The 24,739-nt window shown below is 39.7% G+C and overlaps 1 protein-coding gene across 5 annotated transcripts in view; it reads right to left on the bottom strand.

Moving 5' to 3' along the window:
* Positions 1–24,739, bottom strand: part of rptor (regulatory associated protein of MTOR, complex 1) — a 206,159-nt gene that overhangs the window by 116,506 nt on the left and 64,914 nt on the right. For all 5 annotated transcript variants that reach the window (XM_041982370.1, XM_041982373.1, XM_041982371.1 and 2 more), the window contains exon 7: positions 19,388–19,563. In XM_041982370.1, the coding sequence (XP_041838304.1) occupies positions 19,388–19,563 (176 nt within the window). The remainder of the gene's footprint in view (positions 1–19,387; positions 19,564–24,739) is intronic.

Raw genomic sequence — 24,739 nt, 5'->3', positions numbered from 1 at the left:
CTGAAGTCTCCATGATCAGCTGCTTATTCATTTCAACACTGTTTCCTCTGCACATGATATAATCCAAGATTTCTCTGCTTTTACTCTCACAGATGAATCCCAGATTAATGATTTTGTTAATGCTTTTGTTTGTGTCTGTTTAAAAAGGGAATGAGCGAATCTCCAGACATAAACAAGAGATGATAAAGTGGGAATAAAGTCTGGAAAAAATATTTGAACCAAAGCAAACAGAGCAAAGACGTAGCGGGGTGTTGCATCAGGGAATGTGTGTTTACACCAAACCCCTGAGCAGGGAGATGAAGAAGAACCCACTGGAGCATTGGAGAGCAGAGAAAGGAGAAAACAAGAAGAAGAAATTGAGACTGGAGGTCAGAAACACTTGGTGGCATTTGCACATTAGTGTCTTTAATAATTTTGATCTGCATGCGGGCTTTATCCTGGCTTTATGCTGAACTATGTTTGTGCTCTCAAATGATCAAAAACAGATTTCAACATTCTGGACACGACGAAGATCAGATCAAAGTCTTCTTACAGTGCTCATAATAAAAGAAGTCAAATAAAAATCCCTTTGGCATGTTTGTCTTCAGTAAAATCAAAACTATGAATGCAATTCATTAAAATATGTTTACTGTTTAATAATGAGACAGGGATTAAAAGCAAATACACAAAAGCTTAATTAAGTGTGTATCAATACTGTAACAAGATGTAAACGATGCATGGATTGAGTGTTAGCATTATCAAGTTAAATAAATTACATTTCATCATTTCAGAAGTGCTGTACTCCATGTTTTCTTTTCTCTGATGGGTCTTAAATTGAGTGGAAGTGGATCAGTGGTCAGAGAGGGAAGCAGTGTTTTCCTTACATTGGCGGGCCGCCACGGCCGAGTCAATACATCGTTAGAGCCACGCCTTCAAAATGGCGACAATTAAATTTTTTCACATGGACGTCAAAATTTCTGAGCTGAACCTACATTCCAATACAGATATTGATGATGAAGACGCTCTCCGTGTTTGTCTCTTTCGACTGCAGTTCTGGTTTGAAACACTAGGTGTCAATGCTTCTTATTTTGCCTTTAAACAATGTAGGCTATCATCTACGAACCATCATTTATTAACCACTGGTTGCAATTTCAGGTGAGTCTGTTAAAGTATTTTTTGAAAAAGTGAAAAGCAACTGGTCAGATAACAGAATTAATGCTAGAAAGTTCCTGCAAGATTCCTGAACGATGACAAATGATGTAAAACTAGTGTTTTGATAGCCTATGCACAGACTCCAACAGATGTGAAGTGAATGCAATTTGTACGTGACTATTTGATTAAGTAATGTTTGACAGGCAGGAGTAGCCCAAGGGTTAGGTGCAGAACAGCGTGGCACAGGTGAGGTAGAGAAGTGGTTCTCAAACCACTTGTGAGATAACTTCAGGGGGTTGCCAGATCACTTTGAAAAATATATAGCCTACATTTATCAAATACATTTGGAATTTTTACCAGGGCTGTCAAAATTAAACCATTAATGAAGAGATAAATATTTGAAATTGGCACATTTTTAACACATTAATTCATAAACAACAAAGTCAGTACACATACCATATTAAAAATCTGAATTTGACATTTTCTCTGCAAGAGAAGCTGCTTTTTGGCATGTAGGTGTCTTGTCACAGCAGTGATTCACCAATAATCACTTTATCCTCCTTATTTATGAAGATTTTGACAGTTTACCAGCCTTACATTTAGAGGATGGCTGCAGGATGATCCATTTGATATAACAATTAATTACTAAGTTGAAATGTGGGGGTGGGGTTCACCAACAACAATGTATGTTTTCTTGGGGTTCGTGGCTCAAAAGGTTGGAGAACCACTGAGGTAGAGGAACAGGGGAGGTGAGTGGTGAATCATAATTTGTTGTTATTTATAGTGCCTGTTTGATTGTTCTGTGTTGATTTAAAAAAACATTGGCATCAGTTACAGTAAGAATGATATTCAGAAGTGGTTGTGGTATGATTGATGTGTGTTAATAAAACCAGTGGCATTCGTTACTCTCCAGTTAGACCATTGAAACCACCACAGCTACAAAATTTTGAAGAGGAAGCACTAGGAAGTTTCTCCAAAAACTTGGTTGGGAAACATTTCATATCTGGAAGAAGCTGCTCAGCTGATGATTAGAGTTGCTTGAACACCAGCAGCCTACAAACAGAAATGGTTTGTATGTTCAGTTCGCTGAACACTCACAGCTCAACTCACCCATTTAAATGGGCTAAAGTCCTGGTTGAGGTACAGAAGCACAGGAGGAGAACTGATGCGTCTTTTTAAATTGTCAGTATTGAGCCTTTTCCTGCTGACCTGCTGCATCACAGACAAAATGGCTGGTAAAACTTAACAGTGTGAAGTCTGTGTCGGGTCACCACGTTAGAAAGTCTCTGTTGTTACCGGCCTGTTGCTAGCTAATTGTTTTAAGCTACATTTTAAAAGGAGACGTTTATCTAAAAACCCTGTTTCAATAAACCTGGTTTAAAGCTGAGCAGAGGAACAAAATGTTTTAAAAAAGGACCTCAGTCCTGGTGTGTCACAGACAGAAGCTAAGCTCCAGACCAAAGACTTAAGACAGAGATACTTTACAAATGTCAGCATAACTGAGATGCTTTAATGGAGCAGTGTGGATGAGTGCAGGTAGGCCCTGCTGGGAGGCTGCAGCAGAGTCTCTCTCCATAATAAAAACCTGAGAAAGTCTGGGAAGGTCTGCCAATGTCTCTGTGCTTTAAAAATGTTTCAATCCATGACATAACTTTATGTTTACAGTAACACAGTCACTATTTCAGCTGCACTAGCAGCCTTTTTCTCCTACTTTTCTTCTCTAAAAACACTGATTTAGCTGAAAAAAGACTGTTATTATAGATTATTAATTTTAAGTTGTACTATCATCTTATAATGTCACCCGAATCAAATTATATATCAAAATATAGTTAACGGCCAATCAGAATTTCCACTAGCCAAATTCTTTCCTCCAGGAAAATAATCCAGATTATCAGTGCATCTGAATGAATTTAATCATACGTTTCTTTAAATTGTTTATATTGATATGTATTTTCCATGAGGAGGCTGAACAGTGACAACATTCTCTCAACGCTCTTTTCCACATGGAAGAACTTACTAACCAGTTACTAACCAGCCTAGCTGTTTATACCGTGGGAACACCATATCTCTGCGTTTCTGTTTAAACTTTATTCAGCTACACTTTTTTCAGGCGGTAGCGCCACACAAACCAAAATAAGCATGCAGCCAATGGATGTATGACACAGTTTGTCATTGAATATTTTAATCCACCGGGGGTTGGACGAGTTCAGAGTTCACCTCAGAAGTCCGACATCAGTGTCAGACAATAACAAACGTGGCAGAAGTGGGGAGATCATCATAATGTTCATTCTCAGAAAGACGTAAAAGGAGCCAGAGCAGTAGACACCGGTCTTCTGTGTGGCCATTAAACACATTGCAGCGACTTCTTCATCTCTTGTTTTTTTCGCGGGTTGCAGGTCAGCTATACTGCTCAACACTGCCCCTGTGGTTTCTCATGATACTGCTCTATTTGCTCTGTCGGTGTGGATCCTCAAGGACCACGAAAACAAGCCAAATTATGCATGTAAATGATGCAGAAGACGGACAACATGATCCATATCTGTCTTTACGTAGAGCATAAATGGGCTTCATAAAAACACAAATGTGAACACACACATTAGCTTTTCTGCACTGGCTCCCAGGATTATTATTATTAGGGTTATAATTATTAGGGTTAGCACCGTCTTATCTTTCTAACCTGTTAACTTTACACAGAGCTCTGAGATCTGCTGATCAGATGGTTCTGGTTGTCTCAGGGTGCAGGCTGAAACACTGGGGTGACAAAGCTCTTTCTGTGGAACTGCCTCCACATCAGGACCTCACCAACAGTAAACATTTTAACACTCATTTTTATTCCTTGGTTTTTAACTCAGACTGTGTTGTTTTCTGGTTTTTGTCTGCATCTGTTTTGTTTTTTTTCCCAGAAGTTTTAAGTGGTGCGGCACTGTTGTCATCCTCTCTTGTTTTAAACGCAAGTATAAATAAACTTAACTTTAAGAAGTCTTATTTCCATGCATTGCTTTTTGTTTTATAACATTTTAAATCAAAATTTTTAAGCCATCAACTGAACACAGAACCACAAAAAATTATTCAAATAAATAAATAAAGTCTGGACATTATGACTATTTAAATAACATGATATTATGATATTATCATTTAACAAATTCTACAAAACTTTTCAGTCTCCAATATCACTGAAATGCAGCTGGATGTTGCTTATTTTTGATTTGATTTTTGATTTTAACCTCATTTCTTTTGTTTTCCCAATATGTCTTTTTTAAATACGACTACCTGTCTCTCTCTGTCGCTCCCTGAACCTGGCCTGCACCACTGCACTGTCTTTGGAGCATCAGCCACCCTTCCTTCTTTAACTTAATGGTATGATCCAGGTCTTCCTAGCATGTGATTGGCCACATGATTGGACATTCTCCCTGAAAACATCTGCTAAACCAAAGAAAGGGTCAAGGACTTTAGGAAACGCACAGGGAGGGGTCAACTCCCAATTACTAAACTGGGGATCAGAAGTGGCGAGGGTCGCCTCTTTCTAGTTCCATAAATAAGGTAAATAAATTAAAATAAATACTGATAGGGCTGCGATATACTTGCTGGGTGCACCATCGAGTGGGCCCTGATTGGCTCCATCTTGGATGCAAGGGTACATGTCAGTGTTACATTTGTGTATATACTTGCTGCAAATGACGGAAGTACGATGCGGCCAACGTGCTTGATACTGGAGGTCACTGCTCGGGGCAGTACACAACACTTGGACCATGAAATAATGAAAAGGTCAATCAACTCCCAAAGCACCTTCAATTTGTTTGTTTAGGCACAAGTGTTCATCAACAGGGAGAAAAAAAAATCAAACAAATGGCAGTAGTTGCAGGTGGCAGTTGCAGACAAGATGGTCTTAAAAACTATCCACCACTGCGTTTACGTTGTATCTGACATGTTCACGCTCTTGCTCGCATGAGCGCTTACTGAATTCAAGTTAATATTGCAACTCGTACAAGCGACATGTTACCTCGCGTCAATGGAAGTGGTCTAGGTGTCAAACAAATGCTAGGAATGTGTTGGAGTCATGATTCGTACACGGATGCGTCGCTAATAGCAAGTATGTTCCAGCCCCTATAGGGCTTGGATATACTAAATAGGGCTGATGTGGTTTAGTTTTAACTGAATGACAATAAAGTGGCTTGAATTTCTTATGTCTGTAAAGTGCACTGATGTGACTTTCTTATGAATCGGTGCAATACCAATAAAGCTGAATTGAATCAAATTGAATTTCACTACTAAATGGAGGGCTTTTACTAGTCCTGTTGATACCAAGACATTTCAACAGACCCCAGTCAGCTCAGACGGAGAAGAGCAAGAGATTCATCACAATCATAAGAATTCACCTTCTCTGGACTATGAACGACAAGATTTTACGACCATCCGTCTGGTAACTGTTGCATCCATGCTTCAGCACCAGCATTGCTAAAAATAAAAATAGCCTTTGGAAATTTTGTGGGAAATATTGGTTAAAATGTGTGATGGATGGTAAAGCAATAGCAAGAGAAAAAAGAAAACACAGACAAAAAGTTGGATTTAGATGAAAGACCTAATAAATGGATGACGTACACTCATCCACATGGCTGCTGATCTGAGCTGAAATGACAACTAGAGCCAACAAATGAACATTCCTGCACAGCACAAACATGAGCAGAGTGAAGTACAGAAGGGCTCCAGGTCAGAGATGAAGAGGAAATTGAGAGATTATTACCCACTAAGAGAAGAGGTGACCAAACTGAAATTGGACCGGTGGACAGGAGTGAGCAAATGTGTAGGCATCGAGTGGAGAACAGGGGAAGTGGGTTCGTACATATTGAACTTTGAGGAGGGAAATTAAGCGGATTTTATGTGATGAAACTACAAAAGTGCTCTCAGGGTGGGTGGTGGAAGAGTGGGAGGAACAGAGCATCTCCTCTGTTCCCTGCTGGGCCGACTGCCTTTTACAGCTCATTACTCCTTCAGTCAGCCTGCCCATCCCAAAGCACCGTCTCCATCAAGGCTCTAAGTACCGCCATGACACTTCTAGGTTTTTATTAATTCATTTTTTTTATTTAAGTGTAACATAAACATAACTCAAATTAAAAATAATAATCAAATTGATCAAATTAAAAATAACTCAAATTATTTAAATGTTCAATACTTGTTTGGAAATGTATTCTGTTTTTCTCTTCTTTATCTTTAAAACTTTCTGTGATGTCTTCAGCGGCATTTAGAACATTTTAATGGGGCAGTCACAATTCAGTTAGCATCTAACTGCTTTCATTAATTAATTAGAACCTTAAAATGAAAATGAAAGATGTATTTTTTTTGTCTGTCCTTCCACCCAGGACAGCAGCCGCAACAAAAAACACGAAGAAGAAGAAGAAGAAGAATATTGTTCAGATGGTGACTAAGAAGAATGACGTTTTTGTACGTTTGAGAAACACATGTATTTGACAAACAGATTTATACTGTTTGTCATGTAAGAACGGTAAACATCACATGAACTGAGTCAGAGAGGTGAAGCAATTCTGGGAAGAAGAACAACAAAAGTCTAAAGCAGCCTTTCACAAAATAGATCCCAAGATAATTTCTAGGGGTGGCCAGATCATTGTAAAATAAAAATCATAGTCTATATTTATTAAATAAACTTGGAATTTCATGCAGAGAGAAAGAGATTAATCTGTAAAATGACTGCATTAACTTCAACAACATATGTTGTCTTTGGGGTCGTAGCTCAAAAAGTTTGGGAACCAAGTGAGACCACAGCTCCGTTTTCTTCACAGGTAATCCTGTGTACAGATACAATGTCTTGCTAAAAGGTGGGTGGACGGCGTTTCAGATGGCAGCTATCTCAGATTTGACCACTAGGTATCAGTAGTATCCGTTTTTTAACCAGAGACGGTAAATTTGCCCCAAAGCTTTTATTCTAATTCCTTGAATGTTTTGGCTGCATTGACTCAAATCCTGGGGGAAAATAGAAAGATAAAATACAGTTCGATGTAATGTTTTGGATAAGAAAAATCAGCAGTTAGGACTGTCCTCTTCCTGCTAAAGACAAATCCAGCCATAAACCCGAAGACATTCCTGCATTCCTGTGGTGGCACTTCTGTGGATGTCAGAACAGAAGAGAATTGTACTTTTATTAATGGAGTCAAGGGAATCTGGAAGGACCTGCAGAGTTCTTGGCTGTTCAAACAGAAGTGGAAAACTTGAAAAACTTGATTCAGCCTTTGTAACCTAAACTTCGCCCACCTCTCAGTTGGGGCCACATGGCTGATGTTGCCATAAGAAAGCAGGACTAACCGAGACCAGGCAGGAGGGCGGGTGCAGGTGCAGCTTGTTGACAGACAGGGAACAGCTTTACCCTTCATTTGTTGTGTGAGAAGCCAAACAACCCCCTCATACAACCTCCCACATGCTTTATGGTCATGGTTATCTGCTTAGAACAACAGGCTAGTTGTCCTTCATTGTAGATTAAAGAACAAGTAGAGCAGTTATCTCCCTCGTAGACAATTCAACATCGTTCCTGATGCAGGATTTTATTTTTCAGTTCCACGGAGCCTCTAAAACTTGGATAACAATAAACAGGCATTCACGTTCACACTTTCCACGTAGGTTGCAATATGGTGACCTACAACGCTGAGCATCTGCATGACGTGTAAAACCACAACGAGAGAGAATGGTACAATAACCATTTTTAGCTTACGAAGACCTTAATGATTTCTTTTCCTTCCTGGCAGAGGTAATGCAGCCAGGTAGGTAAGAATCGGGGTTTGCTCCCAGATGAATCCTTGGCTCTCCTCAGCACAGCTTAGATACCACCACATCTACACATCTACCAACCCAGCCTCAGGGGTGCTGTTTTCCTGCATGGATGTGAATAATTATGCACACAGACTCTGCTGCAGCTGGTGATTCTGACCTGTTAGTGCTTCATTTTCCCATCTGCAACATTGACCCCGCTCTCACCATCGACATGTATGTTCTGGAAAGCGTGTTTGAAGCTGACAATCGGGGCTATGGATGAGATTTAACTGGTAATGAAGCAGCTGGGGTACACATACCAGCCTTATGCTCATTGAGATCAAATGTGGATCTGCTTCTCATTTCCAGTGTCTGTAGGAGAAAAAACTTTCACAAGAGAACACACACCCATGTGTCTCATTCTGGAGCCTTGGCTTTAATAACAGAAATGTAAATTAGTTGTAAAAATGTTGACATATTCATCTCCCTCTTGTCTCTTGATGCAGGATGAGGTACAGAGGAAACAGTTACATAACACTACACAGGTCTTCGCTTAGTAGTTTTTGAGACCTCTGAGCAGAGCTGCAGGTTTACCTCAGAAAACCTCCTCGTACACACTGATAGCAAAGATTCACTTACATAAAGCAGAAAGGCTGGAGCTCACTGATACATTTTCAGCTTCATTGTGCAAACTAAAGCTAAAATTAAAGCTAAAAATTGATCAGAGTCCCAGCCCTTTCTGATGTTCCATGTCTGGTGTCCTTCAGCTGTGAAGCACCTGATTCAGCTTTGTAGGAAGATGAGAAGAGCGCCGTGATTTTACTGAGCAAAGGTTCCCTGTTAGATAGACTCTGGTTCACTGCCTTATCATCACGTTTAGATAACTAACCTGGACAACTACCTTCGGTCTCCTAAAGTTTACTGCAGGTTTGTTGGCTCATTTGGTAGTTTTGTGTTTCTGTCATGTGAACGGTAATAAAATATTTGGTCAGGGCAGCTGATGACGCTGTAATTTGAAGCAAAGGAACTTCATTTGTATTAGTGAATCCAACAGTCGGTTTGTGTTGCGCAATCTTGCAGTGCCGCCATTACTGTGCTGGCGAGTACCAATTACCTCATATTTGCTACTGCCTGCCGACATGGAAGGCAGTATGAATACCTGGACTGAAGAATGTCCAAACTCGGTCCTCGAGGGCTGCTGTCCTGCAGGTTTTGGATGTTTCCTGCAGCAGCACCTGAATCAGATTGATGGGTTTTGAGAACCAGACATCCCTGACCTACAGAGTACGCTATCAATCACAATCTACACCACAGTTACACACCACCCTTCCTGAGAAATTGTTGATGATAAGTGATGGAGCTCCAAGATCTGGTGGAGTTTTAATGGTTAAATGCATATCGTCGCATGATGTGGCATCAGGGGGTGTCCAAAGTCGGCCCCTGACGGCCACTGTCCTGCAGGTTTTTTAATATTTAGAGGATGGCTGCAGGATGACCTATTTCATATATCAAACAATTAATTACTAAGCTGTTTGTAACTGTTTAGGCATGAGATGAGTGTTTATCAACCGGCACTGGACACCTCTGCATTAGACTTAATGATAAAGATATATTATCTGGAAATATTTAAGTTATTATCTTTTCACATTAGTTAGACATTAGTGCATTAATGTAAACAGAAACTACTTTTAATAACTGATCCATTAAAAAACATCTGGTTATAATAAGTCATCAAAAGTTGGTAAAGAAAAAGTTTTTAAACGTTTGTAAAGGTTGTTAAATTTCTATTTTGTCAGATCTTTGACACAGTTTTAGGCTGCAGGGCATCGGTCTGCGTTACTGACAGAATAATTTTCATTTTCTGGTCACAACGTTGACCCGATGAGAGAATTAACTTTACATTTCAAAGTATCTCCCAAATTAGTTACAGGTGAAACCCAAAACTCATTTGTTTTAATTTTGATCATTTTGGCTTACAGCTTAAGAAAACCTGAAGAAAAAAAATCTCACAAAATTAGAATAGTGTGAAAAGGTTCAGTGTTGTAGCCTCCAAGTGCCACTCTAACCAGCCAGAGTTCAGTCATGGGGAAGGTTGCTAACCTGACCCTCAATGACTCCCTCCACAAGGAGGGAAAAACTCAAAAGGTAATTGCATAAGAAACCAAGTACTGAGTACATATGCATGACTATACTCTTCAAATGGTCAACATTTCTGGATTCAAATCCTTTTTTTCATTGATTTTCATTTAGATGTTTAAGTTTTCATCAGCTGTAAGCTATAATCATCAAAATTATAACAAATAAATGCTTAAAATATCTCACTTTGCGTGTAATGAGTCTATATATCAGTTTCTCCTTTTAAGTTGAATTACTGACATATATTAGGTTTTGTGCAATATTCTATCTTTTTTAGTTTCACCTGTATTTCCTCTCAGCAACACCACAGCCCCTTGTCTCTTAGTCAGTTACCTATGAGAGAAGGGGTTCTGGTTACCTCTGGGTTTTAGACTTTAAACCAGAGGTGACCGAGCTTTTTCAGTACTGGAACCCAGAATCCAGAATCTGAGAGACATCTAAGACCTGAGAGATTGAATTTTGTGCTAACACTGTTCTCTGAGGGCCCTATCACCTCTCTAAAATTGTGCTAAATGGTTTGGTCTACACCCACACTGGTCTGTTCAACACAGAGCAGCCAGACATCCAGAGGACAAAGACATGTATTTCCCAGAGAAAGTCAAGTCTGGATACCACAAAAGGGAGTGGAAAAAAATGAGAGTAAGAATATGAAATGAGGGGGCAGCAGCTTGTTATCAATTTCTCAGAGAAGAGAGGTCAGCAGCACCTGAGCTAACACAGTTTGAGCTGATATCAGCAGCATGTCTCCACTGAAGACATTTGTTGGGATTCATTTAGGGACAACACCAATTAATTACTTTCAGAAATTAAGTCAAAGTTATTTCTGCAAATCTTTTGACTTTCATGGACGTCAGGATAAAAAAACAATTCCACTTTGATATCTGTACTTTAGCCCAGCGATCAGTCATGGCCTTTTTGGTATTGAGGGATTCCTTGTAATTTCAGGATTGTGGAGACGCCACTGACATCACTTTACCCGAAAAAACTAACTGCACAGACCCCAAAATCTGTAAGGTTGATAACAAATAATAACCAGTTTTTAAATTAATCACAAGGACAGTTTTCCATCTTTAAGACCATAATGAATGAATGAATAAGAGTCTGATTATAACAGCTACAGTTGGTGCTCTTGAGTTGGATTTAATACGTTGTAAAAGTATCTGATTTTTACAAGGGCAGTGGTGTAATTATCACTAAACTATATCAATCAATGCATTAACTGGAAAAAAATGGACTGACATGAATCAGAAAGCTGCCCAACGCTGCAGCCTGCTTGTTATAAGGCAAGTTTCAGCAAGACAGCAGGTTGTGAAGGTAGTGAGGAGGATGAGGAGAGGAAAGCAGAGGAGCAGAACGACAGTGAGAGGCTGAGCAATGCAGAACAGTGTCTGCCAGAAGAACCAGGACTATGGTCAGAGAAGCCACATACAGGTTAAACTAAGATCCTATTTATTATCTTCGTCTTATATTGTGGGAAAAGTATGTGTGAGAAGTATTGATCAAGTCTGAATAGGGTCCGACAAAGATGGTTCGTACATACGGCCCAGAATTTCCCCCACAGACATGTATGAACATGTTAAAAGAAGAGGGAAAATACTGGTCTATGAGATTTAATCATAAATCGTTACATTCATATTTAATTTGAATGCTTGTTTTGAGTGTTTTAAAGAAAATTTGTAAAACCTTGTTTGGAAAAATGAAACTTCTGTAAATGGACCTCACATTCAGTCTTTGTAGCACACAATGCAAACCACTTAGTCTGGAGACATGTTGATATATTTGAAAGGCTGCTGGTGCTGATAGATGACAAGATAAGTTGTAGTAAGACCAGGATTCAGGATGTTGACATTTCATAGTAATCTCTGTAAAAGAGGTGGTGATATTTCACCCTGTAGTGGAGAAAGACATGAGTGGTCCATCAGGCTGACTAGCCCCTAAACCCTCCGTTTGCATCTTTGAAAATCAGATCTACACCCTGAGCTTTCATTTCATCCCCCGTTTCTTTAATCTCATTTCCCTGTGTCATTCTGCACCCACATCTCTATTTTCAGATGTGCATGTCCTTCATTCCTCCCTTCCATCGCTGCAGTGGGGAAATCCCTTGAAGATGGCGCCCCATCAGTAATGATTTTCTGCTTAGCTGAGCAATGAAAGGTACACATGCACTCACCCTGCCCAGCTCACTCTTCCCTCCCCCTCTGTAAACCCCATCATTCATCCCTCAATGCATCTCATTAAAGTTTTAAAGTGAAGGTAAGCCAGCACATCAGTGCATCCCTCCGTCCACCCACTCGAACTGAGCCAAACACCCAGCCCCATTTCTTCCTCAGTTCCTCCCTGCTTCTCCCTCTGTGGCTTTATGAGATCAAGGTGAAAGACAGCTTGGCACATCATTATTTAGAAAATAATAAAACAGAGGAGATGCAGCACCCCACTATAAGAAAAGAGAATTAAGCGAGAAGTCAAAGAACCGGGACTGCATCAAGTTTAGATGGAGAATATTTTTTAAAAAATCCAGGCAGGTCTGAACTGGAGAGCTGGTTGATGCAGCAGGAACCTGATCAAGTTGTTGTGAAGAGCTGGCAGGATAAGAGAGGACAGCAGCTGGAAACCATGGCAACGTCTGCTCTAACAAACAGCATGAAAAGATGATTTTGTTTCCTAAATACAGCGTATCTGTATCCTTTTACTGCTGGAACAATGTATTAGCTAAACCCCTGAGAGGTGTGTTTTATTATAATTTAAGAGAGGAAAAATAATTTTTAAAGTTAATGATTTGTAGGATGTTTTTTTATAGAAACATAATAATAATATAAATATATTTTGGTTATATTTAGATGAAAAATTAATTTGGGTTCTTTCCCTATTTAAATAATGTCTGAATGAATTACTGCATAAATGACTACATGAGTATTTAGTTGTTTTTTTTCTTTTGAGGTTTTGTTGTTCATGTAAAATTTCTACTAGATGAGCTCAAACATTATATTTACTGTGTATTTCATGACTACATTTACCCTGTCTCCATACCTGCCAGCAAAGTTTGATAAATCTAAAAAAAAAACACTGACGCTTGACCTCCGCTAATTCTCCACCAGAAAACCACAGCAGACATTTTCTGAGTATTAAGAATAATTCAGTCAATATTAATCTTCAGTCTTTTAGCGACTGGTTCTCTGAGAGGGAACGTCCAAAATGGTCATAAATATTAATGACACAGAAGTGAGTCCTCATTATGCAGAAGGTCACGGCGGGATGTGGATCTAAAGCAGTGAAAGATGAACCAAACTCTTCAACATTTATCGTGGAAAAGAAATATTTGGCTAGCTGTTGGATACCCCCTGAAGGGAACCTGTCATTCTCCCTTAGACAGTTATACAAGTTTGAAATTTCAGTGGAAAATTGGTTAAAATGATCGCTGTGACTTTCAGTCTCTTCAGAGTAAAATCAGTCATTAACATGCAAAAAAAGGTGCAGTAAGTGCTGATTTCTGACACCAAAGAAACTTTAACACTTAGAAACGATATCTGTGCTGGTGGTGAGGGGGTGTAAGGATTATGTGATCCAGGCAGTTTCTTAGTAGTAGTGGGACCAACAAATCTTTGAAATGAACAATGACTGTAAGATGCTACAGATGCTGAGCATCTTCCAACAAGAGATTTTTTTTAACACAGAGATCAGGTGCATGGTGGTTGCTTGGTAACACGGACAAGTTTTTTCCTGTTTTCAATGAGTAAAACCATTATTGTCAACACATTTTACTGCCTATTAAATGAAATACTCAGCTCCATTGCATCATGAAGTCAGCTCAGCTGTCACTTCATTCACTATGCTGAATGACAGACTTTGTATAAACCATAAAAAAACTAAAATAACTGCAGACTATACTACAGGTGAAATATTTCAGCAAAGTATGTTAGAATCACAAAGCAGCAGCTTGCCCACATTACCCATGCCTTTAAATTATAAAGACACAGCAGTAAGAAAAAGATGATTATAAATATAATATAGTTCCTCCCACTGTAACAGTGATATTGGCTAAATAAATTGGTCAGATAACTTTTCGAATTTATTATGTTTGTTTACTCCAGAATTTACAGTTTCTTCTTATACTTCTGTTTCCAGAAACTCGGACAGCTTTCTGTGAACAATTCTGCACATGTCAACATAGTTTATTCCACTTGAACATGTGATGCAATCAAACGCACGCCATGACTGACCTTTTCAGGCTCATATTAGTACCGGCCTGATCGGACCGACTGAAGAAATTCTGCACTTGTAAACATGTAAACATGGTTTTTGCTGCTTGTATATGTTAGGAAACAGCAGTACAGTATGGATTAAAAAGTAAATTGCATTTGTGACTGGTCAGAAACAAGTGTTTACTGAATCTATTGAATGGTAAATATTATTCAGATCTCAAGAATCTTATCTTTCCTAAGCTAAACATGTCTAAGTGCTCGGAAGAGAGTCTGAGTAAAACACATATGTATTTGTCATATCCCGCCTAGGGAATATCTGGTAACGATGGGTTGAAAAAGTAAAAACAGAGAAAAACACTGGAATTCATTACTCATCTCAACTTTATTTATAGAGCACTTTAACACAACATCAAAGTGCTGAACACCACATAGAAGCAAAAAATTAAAAGTAAAAACAGAAACAAGAGCAGTAAAACAATGAAACAATAAAACACTGAAAACAATAAAGCAAGAAAAACAAGAGTCATGCTATATTGAAGGCCAGGTCATAAAAATGGGTCTTCAGGCTGATTTTTAAAAATGGAGAGTGATGGTGCTTCTCTGACCTGCAAGGAGTTTCACAGTTTACGAGCAGCGACCGCAAAGGCTCTATCCCCTCTGAGACCCTCTGCCTAGACCATGGTACCATTTAAGATTAAAATTTAATAAGATTTAAAAACAAAAGAATCTTCAAACGCACTCTAAAATACACAGGCAGACAGTGAAGCAGTGCTAAAATAGGTGTAATGTGCTCTCTCTTATGCGCTACAAAAAGCTAAACAAGTGTCCCAGATCAACTGGTGAGGGGCCACTGGAGCCATTCAGTCCAAACACTAAAGCCTCCATTTTTTTCTCATTACATTTCAGGAAACTCAGGGCCATCCACTCTTTGATGTCATGGAGGCATGACACAAGAGGTGTAAGAGAAAAGGCATCTTTCTTTTATAGGGGTAGATTTGGCTATCATTGGAATAGAAATGAAAAGATCCGCCATGCTTTTTCAGGGTGGACCCTAAAGGAAGCAGATAGCAAAAACAGGAGGGGCCCCAAAACTGAGCCCTGTGGAACCTCATAGGACACCGGAGCTGTAACAGACTCAACTCCAGCTATACTGTTACATATGGTTCTACTCGCCAAATAAGATCTGAACCAGTCTAATGCAGTAGATCCCTACCGAATTCTGGAGCCATGACAACAGGATCCTATGGTAAACTGTGCCAAATCCGGCAGTTAAGTCGAGCAGGACCAGGACCCCATAATCTCCAGCATAAGTAGCCAGGATCAATATCATTAACAACCCTTAAAGGAGTCATCACCCGAAAATTGCACTTTTTCAAGCTAAAACATGTGTATTGGTATTGGTTGTGTTAACTTCACTGAAAGCCTTTCTTTTGAAGATGGTTGAGTTTTTCCGTCTGGTCTCTTTGTTCACAGCAGAATGGCCAGCAAGGGTAAACTCTCGCAAACGCATGATTTTAATTTCAAATAGCCTCCTGTGATTTCGTCATCACAGAAGGTTTTTTGAATAAGCCAGCCTCTCTTCCACACCTATATAATGATTAAAGCTAATGCTAACGCTAATGCTAAGGGACTAGCTAAAAGTTTAACCCCCTGTAATGTATAAAGGAACCCTGTGTTTTCTTTTTTCATAAGTGGGGTGAAGTGCTCTGCCACGTAAATTTTTGTAAGCATTTTGCTGTAAACGTGCTTCTTCCACCATCTTCACTCTCAGGCTCAGAGTCTGGTTCAAACATAAATGGCTGAATTTCGTGATCTCCTGCTCGGTCAAGTTCGCTCGCTATCACTACGCTGTTGATGTTCTGAAGTTGGACACGCTGTGCATGCACTGGGCCAGCCCCCCTTCCGACTCTGACCTCCCCGCAGCCAATCAGCGCACACCTCATTAACATCAGTCAAAAGTTTGCATGAACTCTCAAAGACAAAGTTGTGGTATGTGCAAAGGGTCAGAACAAGCTCTATGTCTGATTTTTTTTGTCTAACAAGTTTTCAAAAAGAATATTTAAAGACACTTAGAGGACAGTGGGTACATGAAAAGACCAGGTGTTGACACCTTTACTATAGCTGATTCAATGCTATGCAGGGATCTGAAGCCTGACTGGAAGACCTCAACAATGTTGTGGCGGTCCAAGAATGACCTTAACTGTAAGTTTACCACTTTCTCCAAAAGTTTTGATATGAGAGGCATCTACTACGGATGTTCCCCTTAATTATGACATTTCCCAGAGGTAGTCTTGACAACAATGATATGAAAACAAGGAAAAATTAAAAACGTGTTATATATTTTTATATAAATTATATTTTACTGACTACTGTTAAGATAACCTATCTTTGAGTTGACTGAATCAACTCCTGTTGGTTTGAATCTCGTAGTCCAGTGTTTTGAATGAAGCATCCCAGTGAATTTACATCAGGTCGCTGTAACAGTCGAGCCTCATTTTGCTTGAATATCTTTCATCTATTTTACGGAAGCCCTCTCTGTTGAGATCACCACCCCTGCATTGCTGAAGATGATGTCGGTCTACATTCTTCATCTGAGCTGAATATTTCTCATCAGCTGAATACTAAGCAGCAGCTCAGGGGAATGTTTACTCTTTGTACAACATACAAAACCATGTCCTCAGTGATCTGCAACCAGGCTTTAGAAATGCAGAAATGACTGACACTCCTCCTGCCTGCTTTAAATTACAATGATGGTCCTTCTGTGAATATTTTAGAGAATTAAAGCATCTGGAAAGGTAAACCCCAACAAGGCTACACCAATCATAGGTAGCAAAGTTAGCGCTTTCAAAAGCAGTACGATTTATTTGCTTTCTTACTAAAAAATGCCATAACAACATGTTCTCCAGCTGCTGCTGCTGCTTAAGGCACATTAATTGACAACAGTGCTTAAAATGTCTTTATTAATCTCTCTGTTTCAGATTTTTAATGCGCAGTAAAAGCCCATTTATGTTTGATGCAGAAGATGGATACACAGACAGACAGTTTCGTCCATCTTCTGCATCGATTATACGTATAATTTGGACTGATTTCAGGGAGCTTAGCTATCCTTTGCTTGAAACAGAAGACAGAGCAATTCCTTCCTCTCCCGCCCTCTGGGTGGGTCCGGGTGGTCTTCGTGGTGGGGTGGCTTGGGTTCGTGCTCTGGGGATTGCTGCTGATCACCCGGGTTTCTGGGCCGCCCTAGTCTCCCTCTAGTCTCTGTAGAGGTGTGGTCACATTTGCAGGATCACACTCATCTCTGATCACTCCTCATTCCTCACATGATGACACACTCACTTAGTCTTCCACTGGGTTTAAACACTAAGAAATACTTTGGTTTAGGTTCTCTGTTGTGTTTCTGTACAGGTGTAACAGTTAGTTGTCTGGTGTTAGGCTGGATTGAAGGGTTGTTGCTTCTATTTGTTGTATCTTTGTCTCCTTTTCCCTTTTTCTGAATTACTTTTTACTTCTCTTCATTATTTTCCATTTTTCTGTCCCCTTTTTTCTTTTTTTTCCAGTCAGGTCCAGCAAGAATATATGAATTCCATAATTCAAAATAAATAAATAAGATTAAATAAATAAATATAATCAAACAAATAACACATTATCAAGCCTTATACCCATAAAACTTCTCTTTGCAAAGCAAATTTGTTAGGCGCAACAAAGCAGCCAGAGTGTCACAAACAAACAAACAAACAAACAAACAAATAAATAAATAAACTCTGTAGTCTGTTATGTGTCGACACAACACTGGCTCATCCCTTAAGTTAGAGGCCTTGTTTTCCTTAAATGAGTCACAGCTCAGTGTTGAAAGATTTTAAGAGGGAAATGGTGCAAGGACTGAAAATGAGAGAAAAAGCAGCTAATGGCCCAAGAAAACTTTAGAAAGGCTGGAGAACAACTGCTCCAGACCAATTTAAAAGAAGAAAATACAGGAAAGTCCAGCTGCTTGAAAGTAATATATGCAGTACATTCAGGGTTTCGCATGCAGAGTCAACTTACATTCAGACCCACCCCATCAATCTCTCTCATTCACTAAAACATTACATTAACCCCCCACCCCCCCTTAATGCAAATACAACAAATCAATACACAGTGATGCACATGAGGAACAGATACTGTCGTCCATTCAAATTTCACCTCTTAAGATTTTTAGACCTTTTCAGTGTCATTATTATTATTTTCTCTCTCAAAAGCATTCCTGAAGAATCGACCCCATGTCTGCCTTGACCTCTGAAAGGAGGCTTCATCTCAGTAAATCACACAATGATGAAAATATACGTGTACTCCAGATTTAGCAGCAGCTGATCTGAGCGATCTGTGGCGGCTGGCAGTCTGCTCAGTGAGCAGCAGCATGAACGTGAGGCTTTCTGTGGCTTCACATTGATTACAGCATTAATCTACAGGATCCTATCATCTTCATCTTTATACATATTTTACTTACTTTTTTTCTATATTTGTATTTCTGTGCACATGAAAACAGCCGGTGTCATCTCAGCAGCAGAAAATGTGAGTCTTTGTTGGGACGTCAGCATTACAGGTCTGGAAATAATGACTCAAACTGGTATTACAGAGAATAGTTTAGAGAGAGAGAGAGAATAGCTCTGTGTGGAGATAAGTGGCTCCAGCTGCTGCTGTTCTTATGGTTTTAACACCAAAACTTAAGTTACAAAAAAAAAAAAAAAAAAAGGAAGAAGACAGAGCGATACCACCAGAAATCGGGGGGGCAGTGCTGAGCAGAACAGCTGACATTCGACCAACGAAAGAAACAAAGCAGAGAAGTAGAAGAGAACCAAGAAGGAAACAAAAAAACAGAAGAAAAATGCAGATGAACTGTAGAAATTATTGGTGGCTGGAAAAGACTTTGTAGCGATGCATTACCGCTGCCAAACGGTGTCTGACACTGACGTCGGGTCACGGGAATGAACTCTGAACTTAGCACTGCCCACTAACGGAGGAACTGACTTAACAACATGGCCACGTAAAAGACACATGGAAGTATGAGGACGGCAACGTATGACAACATTTAAAACGAACATCCCAATTTACGTATGTAAGGGAGCATAAACGGGCCTTAAGAAGACGTGGTCTGGCCGAAAGATGAGAAACAAAGTGTGAGGACTTACCATCGGAGGGCGATCTTGATCGGTGTGGTGAGGCAGGAGGTGAAGAGGTCAGCTGGGAGGTCCGGGTTCATCGGCAGCAGCTCACTGGCCTCACAGGCAGCCAGCTGGATGCAGTTCTTCATGGAGGGGGGCAGTGGCATCTGTGCAAGTGGGTGGCTGGGATTGATGGCTGCCACCTGAATGGACACACAACAGGACAGCGGATTCTTTAGTTTTAATTTGCTTGGGTTTGCTAAACTTCCAGATCTCTATTCAAAGGACATTTTACAGCTGAAATCTGAGTGTGAGTTTCTGTCCATATGCACCCACTTTCTCCACAGCCAGACCTGTTTCCTCAGGAAACAGATGACAGACAAGAGAGAAGATGCTGGTTGACTGACATCCTGGATTAAAAAGAAAGATGTTGTTTGTTGCTGCAGTTTGCAGTTGCAGTGGCTCTCCCAGAGAACCGGTTTGCTGGGACGGCCATACCTCGGAAAAACAGCCGATAACACGTCAGCAACACGTCAGCTGACGATTCTGAGGAAGGCTGCAGGTGACAGCTGAGATATGTCAGGTATGTTACAACATCCCATTATTCTGTCTGAATAGAAGAAAACCCTCTCATATCATTGTGTATTTTGTGGCTGTAATTACAAGAAGTGTAGACATTGCTGGACAGGAAGCTGCTGGCAGCGGATGGAGTCAACGTTTTGGAACGAAGTAGAGGTAATGATGATGTGCTGAAGCTAAAGACCCACTAGGACATGAAATAAAAGCTCTGAGGTGCAATGTTATTAAAAAAAACTTTTTCTGATAACACCACTCAAACCTTTGAGTAGTTTTTTGTTTTTCAGTCTAACAGAGTTCGCTCAATCTAATTGTGAAGTGCTGCATTTATTTCCAGCTGAAACCATAGAGCTGACGTTTTTTTAATGTTTATAAGCTGCTGTAAAGTGTTTACCACATTAAAAATTGAAACCCAGAGTTGGCAAACACAAGAAATCTCACTAAAGCCAGAAACTAATAACAAGTACAACTTTTTATTTTTGGTATGGACAGTTTGGAGAAAACCATAAATATCCTTTTTCTCCATTACTGCACCAACACGCGTGGGCACGAATGCGAACATAAAGATAATGTCATACACTTTTGATCTCGGTGAGAAAACATCCCTTCCTCTTTTGCGTGTGGTCTGTGGAAGTAAACAATCTTCTCCTGGTCTATTCTGAGAGCAGAATTATTTTCCACATTCTGGTTTGGCTCAGTCAATACTTGCAAACGTGAGATATGGAGGAGGCATGTGCATTATGTAAAACTTTAATTATATTTGGAGCTCTTGACTATTAATGCACTCATTGTGCTGCTGTTCTGCTGATTTGTTTGCTGGCAGTTCAATATGGCTTCTGTCTTTTGCTGAGTAGACTTTAATGAGCTGTTGTTCTTAATGGAAGCAGCAATCTAAGACTTTCCTTTATCAGCACCGGCTGCTACACCCTATTTAGTTCATTCTGCAGCCCTGTCCAGAAAGACATTAGCCATGGAGATTATTATATTATCGTTCTTACCACCTCTTTTTGAACACAGAGAAATTAGCTTCAAATCAGTTTTAGAAACTGAAACACATGAAAATATCTGTAATCTAGATATGCAGTCATTAGTGGTGTCAAGAGAAAGAGTCTTGCTCCTTTTTTCTTTGCTTTTATTACAACAAACTGCCTGAGGACAAAAGAGTCGCTCAGCCGAACAATTTAAAATCACAAGCTCTGACTTCAGGAGAAAAAGGGTAAAGAAAAGCCAACACAAACACACCTAGAGGTAGTAATAAATAACAAACAGATCGAGTCAGATTCAGAGGACATTTGGAGGGAAGGTCTGACTTTTCCATGGCAGTGTTTGCGTAATGTCTCATCAGACTTGAGAAGCGGTGTTTTGGTGGATTTGGTTCACCGCTGTAACAAAGCACCTACATGCCCAAAATCAGTTTCTCTCACAGAGATAACGGCAAATCCGGATTTTTCATATGGCACGAGTAATAACTTTGAGGTTTATGCGTTAAAATTACCTCATTAATTTCACAGATTGATCTCTCTGCATTAGCGTGTTAATTTTGACAGCCCTGATAAAAATCCTCAGAAAAACGTAGACTATATTTTACAATGATCTGGCAACCCCCTGAAATAATTCTGGGACCCCCAGATGGTGAAAAGCTGGTCTAAAGCCATATCCATTATCAGCAAATCTATTTCATGTGTGAATGCAAGAATCTTCCCTGTATGGTCCGTGAGGGTTCAGACACCCCTTTCAGAGACATATATATATGTGTGTGTGTGTGTGTGTGTGTGTGTGTGTGTGTGTGTGTGTGTATGTGACCCGTTGGTTTGTGGTCTGGTGGACTTGATGGGTAAAGAGGGTCTGTTTTGTTTATAATGTAAAACACTTTGTGTTACCATTTCTTTGTATGAAAAAATGCTTTATGGATAAAGACTGGCTGATGTTCAGACTGGTGACAAAAGAAAGGAAAATGATGAAACATGACTGTGAAACTTGGGGAGCTTTGTGAACTCTATACAGATGTTTACTGTAGGAGAAAATGTTGCTTTAGGTGCTAAAACTACTTTTGTGTTTGCAAACACTTCGGGGAAAACAAGCAACTGAAGAGAAAGAGAAGATGTGAGAAATCTCTTACGGACTGTTAGAAAATGTTAAAGGTCATATTGTAAAAAAAACATCAACAAGTCATTGTAGCATGTTCGGGCAGCTTTAAGGCTCAAACAACAGGATTAACAGAGAAAATATGCAACATGTAAACCTAGAAAAGAGTCTGATCAGTAAAAGTCTTGTCAATAAAAACTGATAAGAAGTGTCTCAGAGGACGAGATTCGGCTCTGCCGTCATAGCAGCATTTCACACTAGATGATGGGAAAAAGTGATCTGCTACTGTGAAGTTAAACTGCAGTGAAACGACTCCGAAGTGGCCGAGAAGAAGTATCACTGCGTTCTCCAGAGACAAGCTTCATCTCTGCTGTGGCTCCACACGTCTGAGTATGCAGGGTTTTTCCTCTTTTTGCCATAACGTCGCTTCAAAATGCTCAGAACAAAAGAGGTTTAAGGATTACCTCAAAAAAGTTACTAATATTTCTGGAGCATTTCTTAAATATGGTGGCAGAAATGTCTGAGAGCTCATGAGTTAGAACATCAAGCACTTTTTAAACCACTTAAGGTTGTTTGCATGCAACTGAATCAAAGAAGTTGCTGTTTGAAAAATCCGTGATATTGATGGCTTATTAGTCATCTCTCTCTGGAAAGAAACCCACTTTCACCTGCACCCCCTCATTCCACACTGTAGACATCCCTGCATCCCCCACCTCACAGTACCTAAACTGAGAAAATACATTTTTAAAAAACAAGAAAAGAAGAAGCTGATGCAAAAATGATTTCATACTCTCACTTCAGGTAAGTTTTTTTCTAGTTTTTAAGACTTGAAAAGTCATTTATCTCTGTTTTTCATGTGAATGTCCACCACAGTTGTTTTTCTCTCTCCTTGTGTTTTTCCTGTTAGGACAACCCCCTACTACAACTACAACCAACAGCAGCATAGCTCATCCTGCCACCCTCTGGCAACACTACGCAGCCTGGTTTACTGGCTTCAAGCAAATCAATGGGAACATGTTAGATTAACTTTTTTGTTGTGGCTTCTCAAACTATCAACTTTGCTTCACCAGTGAGCAAAAACCTGGTTTTTCATGGGGCTTTCTTCAAAAGTCACCTGACCTCGGTCCTGCTAAACACTAATGAGAGAAACACACATACATGGCAACAAACCTCATGCTGGGTGGAAATGGGTTTGCATCTGCAGTTTGGGTGGTGCTGCCACTGACGGAGCACAGTTTGCATCATTACTGCATGTGTAATAAAACTTACAGCAACGCTACATGAGGCGTGCACTCAGGGGAAGTCCTTGTTTTCTTGCCCTTTGAGGATGAGCTGAATCAATTTGCGCATCCAGAAAATGATGCCAGAGAAGAGCAGAAATGAACACAGATAAAATTAGCAATAAAAAGTAAAATGTGAATTTTATTCTTTTAACTTTGTAAGCAACATGAATTTTCTGCAGTTTCCAGTACAACTCTCTAATCTTAAAAAAATTAAAGGATCTAAAAATGCCCGTAATGACGTTATAAGTTTATTTAATAATTTACTTTGGTGTATATAATTCTGTCTGCTATTGGAATAGCTCATTAATAGGTTGTGTAACAAGTGGAGGGAAAAAGGATGAAGCTCAGATCTCATTACGTTATGTATTTACTGCAAAGCTTTGCACACATGAATTATTAATGATATTAAAAATGCAAAAGAATAGTCTCAACTAATAGCGGGGTACAGAGGTGATACCACATGCACAGATGTGCAGCTGTCTTTATTTTTGCTCCTAAATACATTTGTCATTTCTCTTTAAAGCACTTGCAGGCATCAGTGGATGGTGATGGATCTGTGCCAGTCTTGTAACATAATTCCTCTTTTAACCATCTAATGAGGAAAAATCCTTTTCAAAGACATACATCACAAAGTAGTGTGTGCATCTCTGAAGCTTCTCATAGAGTCAACCTAAGAACAAAGTCTCTTTAAAGAAATGTGAAGACAACGTGTGACAGCGAGTTGCTAATCTTGACTGTAAATACAAAAGCACTGCCAGGCATCCACCATAATTATCACATTAGCATATTGTAATCTTGTGAATCACAATGAAAATCATCATGACAGCTTTCTTTTCTCTGGATCACTGTGGATGTAACTGCAAAGATTTCCCTCTTTTTAAAGTGATTTATGAGACTAATTCTACACGTGAGAAGGAATTCAGATGCAACTCAGGATTAGTGGAAGAGGGCAGCTGTGTGTGTGCACGTAGGGCAAACAAAATGCTACTCCAATTGAGAAATTCATTTTTACAGCCACGCATCAATTATTCATTAAAATGATACAAAGAGAAGAAGGCTTAATGTGAGCATCCTGAAAACACCAGCAACACAGCACCTAACCTACAACACACAGAAAGGCCAGAGTGCAGCATCTGAGTGCTGCAGTGATATGCTATAAATGTCTTTTACACACACACCACACACACAACCCTACAGCTAATGCACTGAGCATGTTTGCTGAGCGCAAACAGGAAGTGATTAGCTATTTAAAAGGAAGCAGGTGGCTCTGTAATTGTGCACTCAGAGCTCACATCCAACTCGCACACTGATGAACTGCTTGGACCAGAGGAGCAGCCTGATATGGGACCGTGGGGGGTTGATAAAACATCCGCTGCCTACCTTGCATCTTCCCTTCTTTCATCTCATTCATGCATTTCATCTGCATCACTGCATC

This window comes from Melanotaenia boesemani, chromosome 4, assembly GCF_017639745.1.
Source record: "Melanotaenia boesemani isolate fMelBoe1 chromosome 4, fMelBoe1.pri, whole genome shotgun sequence".
In the NCBI taxonomy this organism is placed as follows: Eukaryota; Metazoa; Chordata; class Actinopteri; order Atheriniformes; family Melanotaeniidae; genus Melanotaenia; species Melanotaenia boesemani.
The sequence above is the reverse complement of the archived record's forward strand: the minus strand, read 5'-3'. Positions and strand labels throughout refer to the sequence as shown.